Source organism: Chenopodium album, chromosome 9 (genome assembly GCF_948465745.1).
Source record: "Chenopodium album chromosome 9, dcCheAlbu1.1, whole genome shotgun sequence".
In the NCBI taxonomy this organism is placed as follows: domain Eukaryota; kingdom Viridiplantae; phylum Streptophyta; class Magnoliopsida; order Caryophyllales; family Amaranthaceae; genus Chenopodium; species Chenopodium album.
In genome coordinates, this window is record NC_137842.1 from 71,395,484 (window position 1) to 71,414,484 (window position 19,001).

Consider the following 19,001-nt stretch of genomic DNA (forward strand, 5'->3'; position numbering starts at 1 on the left):
ATTTGTAACCTTTATTCATATAATAGAATTATATAAGTAATTCGGTTATTCTGTGCTTTCTTAATAGATGGCCTTTTATATAAGCAAATTGCAACTTTTGTTTTAAGTTGTCGTGGTTGACAAATATGTAAATAAGCTTGTTCATTATATCACAAAGATATGGGATAAATTTGTAGAGATTTTGATATACGTTTTATCGTATCATACTTTTCAGATCTCAACTACATACAAATATATATCATTCTTATGGTTCCAATTGTCATAGAGAAAGTGTATAAGAGTGTATTCTCATTATTGATAAATCAATTCATATAAAAGTATAAAATACTTTATTTCATTTCTTACCTCTTTATTGTATATACTATTTATTTAAAATTTATTGTGCATTTTACACGTATGAAAGTAGGCATGTTCATCACGCATGTTAACTAGCTAAGGAAACCAAATTAAGCATGCATCATGTAGCAACGCTTTTCAAATACTTAAGTTGTTATTTTGTTAATTTTCCATGAGAAACTTTCAATTTTTACTCCTTAAAAGAAAGGTTACGTGTGGTTAACTTAACAAAAATGGATGTTTGATTGACTTTAAACTAGTTTTGGAAAGTAAGGCCAAATTCTACGTAGACTTGGGTTTTAGAGTTTGTCGTTTTTGTCTTTTCTTGCCTATAAATTTATATACTACTGCATCATACATTCATACATGAATAATTGTATATAAATGTAGTTTTTATTATACAAAATAACCATATTAATAATATGTATGTGGGTGTATCTTGAATCTTCGTGGGTTTATGTCATTGACATCATGACATGGAATAATTAGATTGAGTAATGGGATTTATTCAAAATAAATGCATGCTACTGTTGCTTGCAAATTCTGTGTCATATTCCATATATTGTGCTATTTTTTTTTTGCAACCAATTGGCTGAAATGATCGATATGTATAAATGTAGTAAAAAAAAATATATTGATATATTCATCTTAAAATTAATATATTTAATAGTAACAAAATATATTTTAGATCTTATTAATTATTATGATGTAGTCAATAGGGGAAAAATGGCTTAAGTTGACAAGGTATTTAGACAAAAGTCAAATATAGAAACAATATCATATATGAATTATTTCGATCAGCTATAATTTTTCAATATATATAGTCGATTCTTAGGTTTTTTCAATTGGATACCAAGTTGACCGTTACAAAATTTAAATACTTGACGTATATTCCAAATAAAAAACAATTTCAAAAGTTCTACCCTTGTATGTATATATGCTGGCACTTGTTAAGCACTATTAGTGTAAACCATTTTACATGTACTATGATGTCCTTATCAGCTTGTAAGGTTTTGAAGCTTCGATCATTCTATCACAATGTCCTAACATGAAGTGAACAGGCAAGGGCCATAAGTAGATTTGGGGTGTGTGAACTAAACAAGTGCTACTAATTACACGGAAACTAGGTAAGCCGGTAAAAAGTATTTATATGGTCATGAGAAAAATTACACTTTCTCACATTCTTTTGTTACCACAAGGAAGGGGGAGATTTTAGAGGATGTAAATTTACCCTTAGTTTGAATTGCCGCACCAACTTTTAATTATAAAACTTTGTCCTATTTTTGGCATAAAAATAGACACAAAGGACAGTGTTACGTTGTAGATATAAAGTTTGATCCCATATTTTGAATATCACCCCGTCACACACATAAACTAAGTCAGTTTACGTCAATTATTGTAATTATATCTAAACATGGTTATTCTAAACATCTTTTCTTAAACATTGAAGAGGCAAAATTAATGACCAAGCTAATAAGGCCATGTATGTAATTTTAATTTGTTATTAAAAACAGGTTTGAATAGAATTTATCAGCAAGCTAGATTCTGATTCAGATTCGAAATCTTTCTAGTCATACGAAAATAAGATTTAGTGCACTAAATATTTTCTGATCGTGTGGACGTATCATTCATAAATGCAATGTTTTAATGTAGATAATAGTTTGGTTTAATATGGCCTTTTTTTAAGTGGATTGCACGTAAGCAAATCCTCGATTAAGCATATATTTCCAAGTCCATTGATTAGATAACTAAAGTAGATTAGTGTCACTAATTATGCTTACATTGACTTGCTAAGAGACAATAAATTAACATTTGCGTGGTCTCATGGTTCGGATATTTTTGTTGTGATATTTAATAGTTTAATTTTTTTTTTTTTTTTTTTATTTAGATGGAGTTTTCATCACTTTGAAACAAAAAAGTCTTTATCAATAAAATGACATCAAATTAAAATATGTTTCAACAATTACCCTTGCTTGCTACGTACATCTCTAATTCTTCCATTTGCTCTCTTATCACTTCACTAGCTAGTCAAGCTCTCAATGACCACCATAAAGATTCTATATATATATTGACTATAACTCTCATAAGATCCCTTATTTTCCAATTTCAAACTAATTAAGATGCACATAAATATAAAAAATCGAGAGAGAACAAAAGAGTGATAGAAAATATTTATATGTGATTGCGTACAAAAATTAAACTAGAATAAAGGAAAAATCCCGGTTAGTGAAAATATGTTAAATACAGCTATGGCTACACCCTTAAGACAAGAGAGAGGTTCACTATGTTAAATACAGCTATGGCTACACCCTTAAGACAAGAGAGAGTGTCCGATCCACTTCACAAGTTCAAATATTGATTAATCCCAAAACCGTATGGCGATAGAAGGAGTAACCCCTTAGCCTTATAAAGTGATCAACTCTCTTTTTTTTCAACCAATGTAAGACGCTTACATGTATTGATAGTTGGGAGGTCTATTTTTTAATATTTTCCCTCACATGTAAAGGTCCTTTTAACTCAAGGATCACGTGATCCATTTAATTTGCCCCAGCATACATGTCATTAAATAAAGGTCTCAAACCATAGGTCTGGCAATGTACTCAAGCCATTAGAGGTCCCATACAGTGGGCCTAACTATGATAACATGTTGACAACCATTAAAAGTTGCATTTTTATATATTTATGCAGTTATTATATAAGACGATAACGCTTGGAATAAAAAAAATGATTCCGTAACTCAGTATCTTTACCTGAAGAAAATCAACACACTAAAAAACAAATAACCTAAAACTAGTAAAAGAAAAGAAAGTGGAAATGAAACCATTGGTTTTTAATTAACCACAATTAGCAATTAATTAATGATGACTCAACTACAAGTGCAATATTAATTCTAAGATCCAACATAAAACTGATGAGGATGATGTAGACTTGCTTCAAAGTGTACATGTATAATATGTAGGACCCACCACATAATTGAATATTCTCATTAATAATTAATTAATTTTTTCTTGATTATAGACTATTGGGCAACTATTTTGTTTAGTGTTTCCCCACAAGCAACATTAATTGGGACCCACACAAATTAATCACCATTATGATTCGTCAAAATTCCTAATGTTTTTATGTGCAAGTGGAATCATATGTCATCATTTTGAGGATTCCTTATTTGTAATATTAACATTATATTTATATTTTAAAATTATATCCAATTAATTAAGTATATAATTAGTACTTAATCTTAATATCTTGATTATTTAATGAAATTGGAAAATTATAATGAAAGAAAAACAGCTGAGAATGTTTACAAAAATGAGAAAAAGTCAGTTGCAAACGTCATGGAAAGATTGAGATGCGGCGATTTGTGTAACCCTTGTACCCTTCTGAAAATTCTAAGGACAAAATGCTAAGTGGGGTAAAAAAGAGACTAGCATAGAGGGTGTATATTTATGCTTTAATTTGCGACCCTTTCTAGAAAATCATAAAATTTTAAGGGTAGTGATTAAGAGGGAACATAACGTGTAATATTTAGATTGAAGCGTAGTATTTTATTTATATGATAGCTTTATCATAATTAGATATATCGATACTGAATAGACAGACTGTCAATATTCTATCAACATGTTCAGATCATATCTATGAAAGATAGATGTAGATGCTCATAAAATATTCCGTGTTAAATATTTTTTCGTGTACATCTTATGTAATGTACGAATAATTTTATAAGGGTTGATTTGTTTTAAATCCTCTTTATTTTATGTATACCATATCATCCATTTTGTAAGTTATGAATTTTGGTACTTTAAATTAACCATATTATCTTACAAACAAGTCTTTTATTTCTAGAAAAGTTATTGAATTCATGGTAAAGGATATTGTATGTTGGATTTTTATAGTAAAGCTCAACTTAAATTTGTTTTGATTTAATAATATTATACTTGTATTAGATATTTACAGTTTTATACTCCTTTTTCATTTGTGTAAAATTGAAATTACATTAATTTATATAATCATACAATGATATAATCACGCTAGATGCATGATCAATAACCCTTTAATAATTTGTTGTGTATATATATACACACTGCAAAATTTATGCAATAATGCATATTATTATGTTTGAAAATTATGTACTTAATAACATGAACCAAAATATTGTTAATTCTAATGCGTACTACTGCTTTTTTTTTTCATTAAATACATACATGCAATCATGCATACTTGTTTAATTTAAATTGCAAATATTACTTCAGTATCGAGTTTAAAATTTAAATAGCCAGGGATATATATAGAGGAATCAATTACTACGAGTAGTTCATAGTTTGGAAGCTAAGTTTGTCTTTCTCTAGCTGTTTTTTTCACCCTCTCTTATAAGTTACTTAGGTTGATTTAAACTAAACTTGGACTAATATTTTTTTCCTTTTATCAAATCTCTTGCTCTTTATATTATCTTATAGTTAACCCATTAGTTCTTAGTTGACACATTTACACTATTCGCATATATAATGATCAAGTGAGATTTTTTCCGATTATTTTTATAGTACATTGTTCCATAAAATTCTACTCCGTAATTGTTATAATTTTTACTTATTGATGAATAAATATATTAATGATTGAATTTATAAATTGGCAGTATTAGTATAAGAAACATATCAACTAAAATGAATAGATGAAGTAATTGTAGTTGTATATATATACATGAGTAAAGTACTACAGTACTCCGTATGGTGTATTTTTTTTAATGTAAGGAGAAAAATCTTGGTCGTACCTCAATCTTGCTACCGTACGACCCTGTTCTTTTAAGCTTCTGGACAAACAGACTAGACGGAGCTGGTGTCAACAGAGCAAAACAATTAAAAAGAATGGAGCCATAGTCTGGTTGATTTGTTCTAATTGTTGCAAATAATATGTAACGGAGGTAGTATAAAAAGTATTGTTAATATCCATTGGACTTCCCCACCTAACAAATACAGACCATAGTTTGGTTGATTTGTCTATATAATTTGAGACTGCCTCGGAATCTTTAATTTTTTTTCCTCTTATAGTGACCTAATCACATGTGTGCGTAGTATTTACATTTCGGAGATTGTACTTTCCTAACACACGGTACACATTTCCCTTTCTGTCTCTTTCTCTTTACCTCCTCTCCCAATGGAATTGGGTACCAATCAAATACTAGGACAGGGCATATCATAGGAGAAAGCTAAATTAGCTACGTAGTAAAATGCCAAAAAAAAAAAAAAGTATTTTAAATCGATAAATATGAATTATTATGTATTGGAATTTTAAACCAACAATTATAGCGTAATAAAATGTTTATGGAATAAAATAAAATCTAAAAACAAGCGGTCTGATAATATGAAGTACGAAGCTCGTGTTGAATTTCTTAGGTTAACGTGTTGAATTATTTAGAGTATTGGTGAAAATTATTCATGTGTTTAGTTGAATTTCTTAGATTAAGGAGTTGAAATTCAATTAAACAAGTAAAAGAGCAATTTGTATCTCGGTTTAGAAAAGTGTTCCTCCGCCCTATAGTCCGCCCGACCGGCATGGCAAGCCACCACCCGATATGGAGCGAAAGCGAAGAAAAATTTAAACGATGTCACCGCTGGCAGGACGAGGGCCATCGCCCGACCGGGAGCGAGAGCACCCAAATTTTTCTGGGTTGCTTGGTTTCTCTCGCCTGGGAGGTCGCGAAGGGCAATTTGACGGTTATTCTTCAGTTTTGCTTGGTTTATTGCGCTTGATATAAATATGATAGTTCATATTGATGATAGAACTTCAAGAAATCAGTTTATTCTCATTCTATTGAAAACCTTTTGTAAGTTATTGATCATTAACACAAATCACAAAAAGCTTATTTACATTGTATTGTAATCATCCTACTTGTGATTGCAATTGCATTCGTTGTATCTCTTGTGTAAATTTCTGTGATACTCGGTTGTGGTATATGGTCAGAATTATACTTTTGAAAAGGTGATCCCTTTCACGCCTCAAAGAATTTTCTATTAATTTCATTTGCAATTTTATTTGTGACCCTTGTAAATACAAAATCCTCAACAGCTCGAACATCTCATAGCTCACTTGATAGATCCATCTAGACTAAATGAAGGTCATCCCTATTCTTTTGAAATCAATTTCAGTTCAGTTATGTTCAATTCAGTTTAAATCACATTAGTTCAATTAAAAAACCACAAGACCAAAGAAGGTGGCCTTGTAGCCCTGGTTCTTTTATGTAGTTGTAGTTCGTTTAGAATAAATTAAAGTGTGTTACTTCTTTTAGACCAAAAAAGGTGGCCTTGTTCTAAGAAAGTGGTGAGCATAGTATATTTGCAAGTGGGGCTTTAAGTGGGTGTAATCCATACGATCTTCTACACTTACTTCTAAGGTGAATCAACCGGGTTACAAATTCTATAATTATTTTGTCAACCATATTATAAATTAACAAAATTAGTAATAGGAGTATTATGTCAAATGTGGAGTATTATTTGAAGGTCATAATTATAATTATTATGCTAATGAATTTTTAGCATTATAAACATCTTATTAATAGCTAAGCTAGCGATTATTATTTATTAATATTGAACAAAGCTATATTAATTATTGGTACAGTTATATTCTTATATGTACAAGTTGTACATAAACTAGCTAGAAACTAGAAAGGAAAAAGTACATACTCAAGAGTCAAGACCCAAGACATATATAGTTTATTCTCTAAATGTTGAATTAATTAACCTCAATTACATTTATTCAAACTCTAAAATGTAAACATAATTTTGACTTATATGACTTTAGAAGATGACTACATTTTTTATTAAAAAAAAACTGTAAATCATAAGTTGTAACTTGTAAGTAATTTTATTACCAAAAAAAAATAAAAAAAAATAAAATTGATTTTATAAAATTATTTTGAGACTGATAAATATTTTAAGAAGAATGAACATTGTATGTTATGGTGTGCAATTGACTAATTAGGTGAAATGTCAATGAAACAGTATCAACCCAACTTTGTCTGCTATATTTCTAGCAAAGGAGTACATAAAGAGTCAAAATACCAACATACTTTGTGACACAAAGAACAGTATAAAATACCTGTAACAAAACTATTCCAAAAAAAAAAAAAAAAAAAAAAAAAGCTTGTTCAATTCAATTCTTCATTAAAATTTCATAATTTTTTCTGCAATTATTACATAAAATATAAAAACTCAAACTGAAATTCACTCAACAGTGGTCCAAAACCAAAATGTTCCTTTCAACCCCATATTTTTAAAATTGGGCATCACCTTCAACAAATCAATTTGCCTTTACAACACATTACATGTATAAGCCATACTATCCCTCCTATAATCTCGGATGTATCTAATAGGAAATACGGAGTATTAAGTATATTTAGCAATTATATACTATATATTGTCACTTAGACATCTTAAACCAAACTTTGTTTGGCAAATAGAGTATTGATAAATTATGATCCAATTATGAAGGTTAATTATTCCATATGTCTCCCGTTTTGATTGTTTGATAAAGAGTTGGTTCAATGAATTGGTTATGCTCAATCTTTTAAAAATAATTAGGCAATTTTATCAATATTTTTGTTCAAATAACTAAAACAACTAACAAATTAAAACATTTAATACAATTAGCTAGCTAAATCAGCTAATATAACCAGTTCTTAATTATCAACCAACTACATACCCGAACGTATAATACACGTACATGTTTCTAATTAAAGATGCCATATAATGGTATATAAAGAAGAAAAAGAAGGTAAAAATAAAAAAAAGAGTGCTCATAAAAAAATGGACTTTAATTAAAAAAAACATGAGGTAAGCAAGGGTCCCACTGATGAGTAGATTCCCCAATAAAAGACCCAAGAAGCAGGAGAGTCCAAGATTAAAAAATAATTAAAAAATTTCCATGTTATGGACAGTCTTAAGTATATAATTAATCAAAATGAAAATAACAAATAAAAATAAGCATAATTTTTTTTTTTTTTTTTATTAAAAAAAGCTCTGCTTGTTTGCTGATGTAAGTATAATTGGTATGTACAAAGAAGAAGGTACCAACCCACAAAAACCCAGTATGTATGATTGTATGTAACCTTAGCTTCTTCATCTTCTAAATTAAAATTACAACTATAATATCATCATCATCATCATAATCATGATCATCATTATCTGACTTAACTTCACAAATATCTCTTCTTCTTTCTCTCATTTTATTTGGAGATGCAAATCACTTCGAAATCTCCTAGGATTCTCCACAAAGTTAGTGCCTCTTTCTTTTTTTTGTTTCTCTCTCTAAATTTTCTCTCTCCTCTCTTTCTTTTCATGGTTAGTTTTTGGAGCTTGTTTTTGTTATACATAATGGGTTTTTTGTTTTGAGAAATGGGTTTTGTTTTGTTTTTGATTTTGACTATCATTTTGCATGATTTAATTGTTTTTAAGACAAGTGTTATTCTTTGTTAGTTGTTGAATAAAAATGCAAAATTTGACATCATAAGTTATAGTTAAGTTTGATAGATTCCAAGCATCTATTTTTATCTAAGATTTTGTTTGCTAATTTAGTAAATTACCTCTTTTAAATTCTGTCATGAGTTTATATGACCTTACTCAATGTTTGTTTTTTTTATTTGTTTCGAAATTAAAGAAATGCAAAATCAACCAAATTCTCACTAATTTAAAATTGTTGTGAATTTCAGTTGAGAGAGGACTTTTGAATTGAAGATGCTGTTTCAACACCTCAAACAGATTGAGTTCTTCAAGATAGAAGATAGAGATCCTTCTTGGGAGTTTTGTTATTTGTTCTACATATTTAGACTACTTTGGAGTTTTGGGTCATAATATTTAAAATTTCAAACAAGGGTCTTCTGCAACAAAAATAAAATTTGTATTTATAAAAGTTTTGTAAATTAGTCTAAGAAAAAAAATAAATAGTTAATTTTATACAATAGAATTCTCTGAATATGGATGATGGTTCCTTTAATCCTACAAATAATCCACCTGTTTTCGGAAACATTGACTATGATTTAATGGAACAGCTCTTAGATGATGGATGTTGGTTACAAACAGCTGATGGATCAAACCTTCTGCAGTCAGGTACGAGTCAAGGTCAGGGTCAGGGTCAGGGTCAGGGTCAGGGTCCAATAAGTCCATCCACATCTCGCGGCTTGAGTTATCCTTCATCATTTTCTTTCCCTAGTTTGGAGCCTGTCTCCAGCAGTTTGACCTCACCAGGTAATCAGCTTAGTAGCTACCGCGAAAAGTGGAGTCCTAAGGAAGAACAGGCAGTGGATTCAGAAAATCAGGATGACAGCGCGATAACACCAGCAGCAGCAGTTCTGAACCAATCGCGCAGTTTCTCCTGGGAAGGCAATGAGCTGAACAGAATCTTGTGGATAGGACCCAAGGCGAATTCGGGTGCTTCAACTTCTGTCAGAGAAAGGTTGATGAGAGCAGTTACTAGTTTGAGTGACTTGAATAGAAATAGAGATGTTCTGATTCAAATATGGGTGCCTATAAAAAAGGGACTAGAGAGTTTCCTAACAACAGTGGAGCAACCGTATTTTCTTCAGCCTTCGAGTAAACGGTTGCTCCACTATAGAGATGTTTCAGAGAAATACGAGTTTCTAGCAGATGAAGATACTAAACAGGCACATGGACTGCCTGGGCGAGTCTTCCTTGGCAAGGCGCCTGAATGGACGCCTGATGTTCGATATTTTAGGACGGAGGAATACCCACGTCAAGTTTATGCACGACAGTTTGATGTTCGTGGCTCGATTGCACTTCCTGTTTTCGAAAAGGGTAGTGGTGATTCCTTGGGTGTTGTTGAGATTATCATGACTACTGATAAATTCGACTATCGTCCTGAAATTGAAAGCGTTTGTAAAGCACTTGAGGTCTGTTTTTCTTTCCTTACTTTACATTCTACTGATTTAATAAGGAATGATCTCAAATTATATGATTGTTTATTTCATTTTACTTAACTTATGGGTAAGGGGCAATTTTGTTGACTAAATGTGGGGGCATTCTTAAAATTAATTGGATGTTTTTGCGCATTTTTGTTATAGCTGTCTAGTTCAGTGCCGTCTTAAAAGTCCTAATTTGCTTTTCTAAGCAGCAACATTTGCTCATTTGTGTTACAATTTTATGCAGACTGTTCATCTTAGGAGTTCAGAAATTCTTGACACTCCTCCGGAACAGGTAATTTGATGCATACTATTACAGACATTAATACTCAGTAAATAGCCTGTATTCTGGAAATAAAAGAAGAAACTGACTCTTCTGTATTTCTGACATCAATATCTTCCTAAATTAGTCTGATTTATTTTTTTCAGTCCGGTAAAAGAACTTATGATGCTGTACAACCTGAGATATTAACCGTGGTTAGAGCTGTATGTGATTCACTCGATTTGCCTTTAGCTCAAACATGGGCTCCGTGTTCACAGCAAGGAAAAGGCGGATGTTGGCATTCTGAAAACAATGTTAATTGTGTTTCAATTATTGATTCTGCCTGTTATGTGCGTGATCAACGAGTTATGGATTTTCACAAGGCCTGCTCGGACCACCACTTATTGAGAAGCCAAGGAGGTATAGTTGGCAAAGCATTTGACACCAACCAGCCTTGTTATGCTACTGATATCACAGAGTTCAGTAAGGTTGAATATCCTCTGTCTCACCACGCAAGGATGATTGGGTTGCGCGGTGCAGTAGCAGTAAGGCTCCGTAGCATCTATCATGAGAAGAACGATTATGTTTTAGAATTCTATTTACCATCAAATGTTCAAGAAAAAGGTCTAGCTTTTCATTCTAGAATATGGCAGTCTGTATCAGTGGTCATACAGCAGCATTGCCGGTATCTTAATTTTATCACAGACAATGACTTTGAGCAGAAGCTCTTGTTCCCTGGAAAGCCGGCTGCAGATAGTGAGACAAAGGAGACTTCCTGGTTTTCACAGATGATGGAACCTCAGAGAAAGGGTAAGGAGGTTGTGGTTTCGCTAGAATTTGGAGAAGACGAGCCTAGTAAAGGATTTAAGGTGATGAACTGGAGTGATAACGAGCCAAGTTTACAACTTGGACAGGCACTTTCTGATAGTGAAAACATCAACCAAGATTCAGGGTCTAAAGGAATAAGTGGTACATCGTCTGGAGGCCGACTTCCTCTTAGTGCCAGAAGTGAAAAGAGGAGGACCAAGACTCAGAAAACTATCAGTTTGGATGTACTCAGGCAGTATTTTGCTGGTAGTTTAAAAGATGCAGCTAGAAGCATAGGAGGTAACATTCTTATACTATATAATGTGACCCCATTTACAATTACATTCATTAAGTATTCCTATGTTATGAAATGATGTACTATATTAATCGCGGTGTAATATCTAAGAAACAAGATGACTTAAACCTATCAACTGAAAATATTTTTGTATTCTGATTGAATATCATACTTACTGTTAGCTAGTGCAGACGTAATAAACATTTTGTAATATTCTTGGCAACCACTTGACATTTCTTGTTACACAAACATCTTGTCCGAAAACTGTTCCATTAAATTTCCAAAAGATATAGCTAAGCCTAGATTTCAAATGGCAGGAATTCGATGGTGCACATTGTTTTGCTTAATCTAACTTTACAGGAAGGTATAAATTATGTTTTCGCTTCATGCTGTCGTACTCTCAAACCTATGAGTAATCCTTTCCCCTCTATAATTATATTTTTGCAGTTTGTCCCACAACTTTGAAAAGGATATGTAGGCAACATGGGATTGCAAGATGGCCTTCTAGAAAGATCAAGAAGGTGGATCATTCTCTAAGGAAACTTCAACTGGTCATTGATTCAGTGCAAGGGGCCGAAGGCTCCATACAACTATCTTCCTTCTATTCAAAATTCCCTGAACTTAATAGCCCAACTACACAGCCAAAACAAAGTCAAGTATCGTCGATAAACTTAAACAATCAACCAAAGCAACAACCAACAACTCAACCTGAAGGGACCATACACCCTACAGGAGGCACAAATTCTAACTCCCCAGCCTCTACCTCTTCCAGCCAAACCTCGACTTCTAGTTATTGCTTCTCAAGCGGAGCAAAGATGTCATCTCCTGTTACAACCATTGCCTCAGGGAGTAAGGATGCATCGACAACAGAAGATCCTAGCAGTTCCCTCAAGAGAGCCCGAAGTGAAGCAGAATTACAAGTGCTAATAAGTAGTAAAAAAGAAGCTAGCCAAATATTGGAAAGATCTCAGAGCAACAAAACTCTTGCTGAGCATCCTTCATTCGAAACTCTGCCTCCTCTGCCAATAACAAAAAGCTGGCTTTCGAGGGAGGCAGGTGTTTTCAAGGCTAAAGCTACTTTTGGGGATGAGAAAGTTCGATTCTCAATCTTACCAAACATGGGATTCCTAGACTTGCAACAAGAAATTGTGAAACGATTTAACTTAGAAGACTTGAGTAAGATGGGAATCAAGTACTTGGATGATGATAAAGAATGGGTTCTTTTAACATGTGATGCTGATCTAGAGGAGTGCATAGATATACATAAATCGTCGGGCAGCCACACGATCAAGCTTTCCATCTGCCCTCTTTCGAGCTTGGCTAGTTCATTTGGCAGCAGCGGTTTATCCTAACTTCAGAATTTGCTTGTATGTAGTTTATGTTCTTATTCTTTATCAATAGTTACAAAGATAGTAGTTTTTTGTTTTCCAATAATTGGGACATTGGGAACTTTTTTACTTCACCAGTAACCAATGTGATGAATATCTTGTATTTCATAATTCAAACTGTTGAATATTTTTTATCATCATCTTTGTACTATTTGACATTGTATACTAGAAACAAAATGATTATTTGCACACATATATAATATACTAACATGACAAGTAAAAGTAAGGTGTGTAACAATTAACAAAAGTATTATAAAAGTAACAAGTGATGATGGATATATGGTTATATTTTCATGTTACATAGAAATATAGAATAGAACGTAGAAGAATCTCTAATATCAATATATTAGAGAGTTGTGAATAATAATAATAATTAAATTTTTTTGAATGATTGAATTGTAACATAAAGCAATACACTAACAACATGTTCGTATTTTTATCTCTCACAAAAAATACTTAAGACAACAACTCATACCAGCAGCCTCAATGGGAAAAACCTAATAAAATTCTAAAAACGCGTGGATATGAACCTGGGCTAGCAACACTTCCACGTGGATATTAGCCTTTAATTTTGGAATTTTTTGACTTTTTTTCACCCGGAAATAAAATTGCCAACATGTTTACCATGGTCCCTAATATTCTCCGGGAGTGCAATTGGCTGAGTGGAACAATCAAATTTGCCTTTAAACGACCAATTTACTGATTTACAACTTGCACCGATTTCATTAATTCAAGCTTACCACGAATATTTATGACAACATATAACGATCATATATGGATCCAAACGACATTATATGACCCCGAGATGTATCCCCTAAAATATCAATGCTTTTCGACACCGGGCCCCGAAACATTCAAAATTTCTCAAAAAGCGTGGATATTTAGCCTTCAATTTTGGAAATTTTTTGACTTTTTTTCGCCCGGATATAAAAATTGCCGAAATATTTACCATGGTACCAAATACCTTAGGGAGTCCAATTGGGTGGGTGGAACAAACCAATTTGCCTTTAAACGACCAATTTACCAGTTTACAACTTACACTAATTTCATTAATTCAAGCCTACCACGAACATTTATGACAGCAAATAATGATCATATATGGTTCCAAACAACATTATATAACCCCGAGATGTATTCCCTAGAATTTCAAGAATTTTCGACATCGGACCCCGAAAACTTCAAAAATTTTCATAAAGCGTGGATATAGCCTTCAATTATTGAATTTTTTGACTTTTTTTAGCCCGTAAATAAAAATTGCCGAAATGTTTACCATGGTCTCTAATATCCTCCGGGAATCCAATTGGGTGGGTGGAACCATCCAATTTGCCTTTAAAAAGTCAATTTACCAGTTTACAAGTTGCACTGATTACATTAACTCAAGTCTACTACAAACATTATTTATGACAACATATAATAATTATATATGGTTCCAAATGACATTATATGACCCCGAGATTAATCCCCTAAAATCTAAAGGCTTTTCGACACAGGGCCCCGAAACCTTCAAAATTTCTCAAAAAACGTGGATATTAGCCTTCGATTTTGGAATTTTTATACTTTTCTTCGCCCGAAAATAAAAATTGCCGAAATTTTTACAATGGTCCCTAATACCCTCCGAGAGCCCAATTGGATGGGTGGAACCATCCTATTTGCCTTTATATGGCTAATTTACCAGTTTACAACTTGCACCGATTAAATTAACTCAAGCCTACTTACGAACATTTATGACAACATATAATGATCATATATGGTTCCAAACGACATTAATTGTATGACCCCGAGATGATATCCCCTTAAATCTCAAAACTTTTCGACATCGGGCCTCGAAACATCCAAAATTTCTCAAAAAGCAAGGATTTCAATTTAGGAATTTTTAACTTTTCTTTCGACGGAAAATAAAAATTGCCGAAATGTTTAACATGGTCTCTAATACCCTCCGGCAGTCCAATTGGGTGGGTGGAACCATCCAATTTGCATTAAAACGACCAATTTACCGATTTACAACTTGCGCCAATTTCATTAACTCAAGCCTACCACGAACATTTATAACAACAAATAATGATCATATATGGTTCTAAACGACATTATATGACCCCGAGATATATCCCCTAGAATTTCAAAACTTTAGGACACCAGGCCCCGAAAGTCCGAAACCTCCAAAATTTCTCAAAAAGTGTGGATATTAGCATTTAATTTTAGAATTTTTTGACTTTTTTTTGCTCGAGAATAAAAATTGTCGAAATGTTTACCATGGTCCCAAATACCTTCTGGGAGTCCAATTGGTTGGGTGGAACCATTTTATTTGCCTTTAAACGGCAAATTTACCGATTTACAACTTGCACCGATTTCATTAATTCAAGCCTACCACGAAATTTATGACGACATATAATGATCATATATGGTTCCAAACGGCATTATATGACTCCGAGATATAACCCTTAAAATCTCAAGCCTTTTCAACGCCGCGTCCTGAAACCTCCAAAATTTCTCAAAAAGCATGGATATTAGCCTTCAATTTTGGAAATATTTGGCTTTTTTTTCGCCAGAAAATAAAAATTGTCGAAATATTTACCATGGTCCCTAATACCCTCCGGTAGTCCAATTGAGTGGGTGGAACCATCCAATTTGTCTTTAAACGGCCAATTTACCGATTTACAACTTGCACCGATTTCATTAACTCAAGCCTACCACGGACATTTATGACAACAAATAGTGATCATATATGGTTCCAAACGACATTATATGACCCCGAGATCTATTGTCTAGAATCTCAAGACTTTTCGATACCGGGCCCTGAAACCTCAAAAATTTCAAAAAAGCGTGGACATAAGCCTTCAATTTTTGAATTTATTGACTTGTTTTCGATCGAAAATAAAAATTGCTGAAATTTTTATCATGGTTCCTAATACTCCCCGGGAATCCAATTGGGTTGGTGGAACCATTCAATTTGCCTTTAAACGGCCAATTTGCCGGTTTACAACTTGCACCGATTTCATTCATTCAAGTCTACCACGAACATTTATGACAACATATAATGATCATATATGGTTCCAAACGGCATTATATGACTCCGAGATGTATTCCCTAAAATTTCAAGTCTTTTCGACACCGTGCCCCGAATCCTCCAAAATTTTTCAAAAAACGTGGGTATTAGCCTTCAATTTTGTAATTTTTGACTTTTTTTTCGCCCGGAAATAAAAATTGCCAAAATGTTTACCATGGTCCCTAATACCGTCCGGGAGTTCCATTGGGTGGGTGGAACCATCCAATTTGCCTATAAACAACTAATTTACCGGTTTACAGCTTGCACCGATTTAATTAACTCAAGCCTACCACAAACATTTATGACAACAAATAATGATCATATATGGTTCCAAATAGCATTATATGACCCCGAGATGTATCCCGTAAATATCAAGACTTTTCGACACCGAGCTTTAAAACCTCCAAATTTTCTTATAAAGCATGGATATTAGTCTTCAATTTTGGAATTTTTTGACTTTTTTTCGCCCAGAAATAAAAATTACCGAAATGTTTACCATGGTCCCTAAGACCCTGCGGGAGTCTAATTGGGTGGGTGGAACCATCCAATTTGCCTTTAAACGACCAATTTACCGGTTTACAACTTGTACCGATTTCATTAATTCAAGCCTATCACGAACATTTATGACAACAAGTAATGATCATATATGGTTCCAACGGCATTATATGACCCCGAGATGTGTGCCATAGAATTTCAAGACTTTTCGGCACCGGGCTCCGAAACCTCAAAAATTTCTCAAAAAGCGTGAATATTAGCCTTCAATTTTGGAATTTTTTGACTTTTTTTCGCCCGGAAATAAAAATTGTAGAAATGTTTACCATGGTTACTAATACCCTCTGGGGGTCCAATTGGGTATGTGGAACCATTCAATTTGTTTCTAAACGGTTAATTTACCAGTTTACAACTTGTACCGATTTACCGGTTTTCAACGACCAATTTAATTAACTTGCACCGAACGCGACTTAAACCGAAATTGACCCAAACCTGTTTTAACCCATAAAAACCTGAATTTAACTCGACTTGTTACTAACCTGACCTGAATTCAACCCGACCCGTTCCTAACCCGACCCGAATTTAACCCAACCTGTTACAAACCCGACCAAAAATTAACCCGACTTGTTATTGACCTGACCTAAATTCAACCCGACTTGTTATTGACCCGAACCGAATTTTACCCTACCTATTACTTACCCAACCCAAAAATTCAACCCGATCTATTACTAACTCGAATCGAAATTAACACGACTTGTTATTGACCCGACCTAAATTCAACCCATATTGTTCCTGACCCGATTTCAAATCACCTTATATGCAATTTAGACCACCTTATTATTGTTGATCAAAGAATTTTGTCTTGGGAGACCAAGTTGTTCCAGGCCAGCAAAAGAAAGGAGCATCACCATCAAATTTAAGAGTTAAATATAGTATATATTTGTTGTATGGTCAAAGGAGATAATTATCTTTCTAAATTATAGATTAAAGTTTCCTAGTATATTGCCATATATATGTCAAAGGAAATAATTAGCTTGATAAAAATGATAATTCTCTATTTATAGTTAGTTGAACCCGAATATGACTTGACTTGGAAATGACCCGACCTGATTATAATCTGCACATTATTGACTTGAACATAACCCGACTTGAATCCGAGAATGACCCGACTTGGAAATGACCCAACCTGATTATAACCCGCAAATTATTGATTTGAACTGAACACGACTTGAACCCGAGAATCACCCGAGTTGAAAATGACCCCACCTAATTATAATATGCAAACTATTGACTTGAACCGAACCCGACTCAAACTCGAGAATGACCCAACCTGATTCTCACCTGAAAATTATTGACTTGAATCGAACCCGACTCGAACCCGAGAATTACCCTAACCCGTGAAAACCCGAATTAAACCCGACCTATTATTCACCTGACCCAAATGTAAGCTGACCTTTTATTAACCCGAACCAAAACTTATAAGAAGTATGACCCAACGTGACCCGACTCAAGCATGACCCAACCCAAACCCGACCCGCATAGGTTATGGAATTAATCAGAATTGACCCAACCCGAGTTGACCTGACCCACTCTTACCCGACCTAAACCCGACATGTTTACCCGAATTGACAGCTCTACTCAATACCCCCCTCATCCTCATATCACTAGCCTCAATACCCACATTCACAAGACCGACCAAGGCGGAGACAACAATAAAGCCAGGACCAGCAAGTCCATAGAGCCAAAAGCCTATAGACAAGATATCATCCATAGCAGACCTGTTGTTATCACGTAATTTGTAGACGATGTTCCTTGATATGCCCTCTAACAAGCTCACAGCCCCAAATAAAAGGCCTATATGAAGGGTCGGACATACGACTTTCGAGGTTAAACTTCAAGTACTTCACTATTGCTCGCGTAAAGGTCTGCTATGGATGACATAAGTACAATTTGTGCATTATACTTCCTCCATTTCTATTTAGTTGAGCGTTTGATTTAGGCACATATATTAAGGAGAGGAGAGAGAGTGAGAGATAATGAAAAAGCAAGTGAGGTAGTTTGTAAATAAAAGGTAAAAAAGTTACTCAAAAGGAAACGTATCAACTAAAAAAACTTCTTAAAAAGGAATCATGTCAACTAAAAAGAAACCGAGGTAGAATTAATTTTTTGAATCTATCTATCGTCTATTATTTTCCTTTGAAAAAGTTTTGTACACATCAAATAACTTTAATTATAAAGGGTAACTTTCATTTGTTATAGAATAATTTTTGAGCATTTTAAAATAACTTTAAAATGGATATACAATATTTTATTTTACATCCGATTTTTTAAAATGTTTGTCATAAATCTCCTCTTTCATGAAAATATTTTCTCTCATGCTTAATGTTGTGCATAATACTCAATAAGTAATCGCCGAGTATTAGTTTTTGGTTTCCCGCCTTTTCCCATAAATCCTCATCATATCCATATGAAGT

At 33.3% G+C, this 19,001-nt stretch overlaps 1 protein-coding gene across 2 annotated transcripts; it reads left to right on the forward strand.

The window, feature by feature from the left end:
• The first annotated feature begins 8,236 nt into the window (after positions 1-8,236).
• On the forward strand, positions 8,237-13,129 carry LOC145560461 (protein NLP2-like). Of its 2 annotated transcripts, none has more exons than XM_081621715.1 (5): positions 8,237-8,666; positions 9,035-10,231; positions 10,488-10,535; positions 10,670-11,609; positions 12,052-13,129. In XM_081621715.1, exons 2-5 carry the CDS (start codon positions 9,299-9,301, stop codon positions 12,954-12,956), a joined length of 2,826 nt encoding a protein of 941 aa, XP_081477841.1. In that variant the 5' UTR covers positions 8,237-8,666; positions 9,035-9,298; the 3' UTR covers positions 12,957-13,129. The 2 variants fall into 2 exon arrangements, with proteins under 2 accessions (XP_081477841.1, XP_081477840.1); XM_081621714.1 differs by having other exon boundaries at positions 8,237-8,600.
• The last annotated feature ends 5,872 nt before the right edge of the window (positions 13,130-19,001 follow it).

Bases quoted from the DNA above. Each gene is read 5' to 3' on its own strand.
- LOC145560461 (XM_081621715.1), top strand. From the start codon at position 9,299: ATGGATGATGGTTCCTTTAATCCTACAAATAATCCACCTGTTTTCGGA. The intron at 10,232-10,487 runs GTCTGTTTTTCT...AATTTTATGCAG, and splicing joins GCGTTTGTAAAGCACTTGAG to ACTGTTCATCTTAGGAGTTC. The intron at 11,610-12,051 runs GTAACATTCTTA...ATATTTTTGCAG, and splicing joins TGCAGCTAGAAGCATAGGAG to TTTGTCCCACAACTTTGAAA.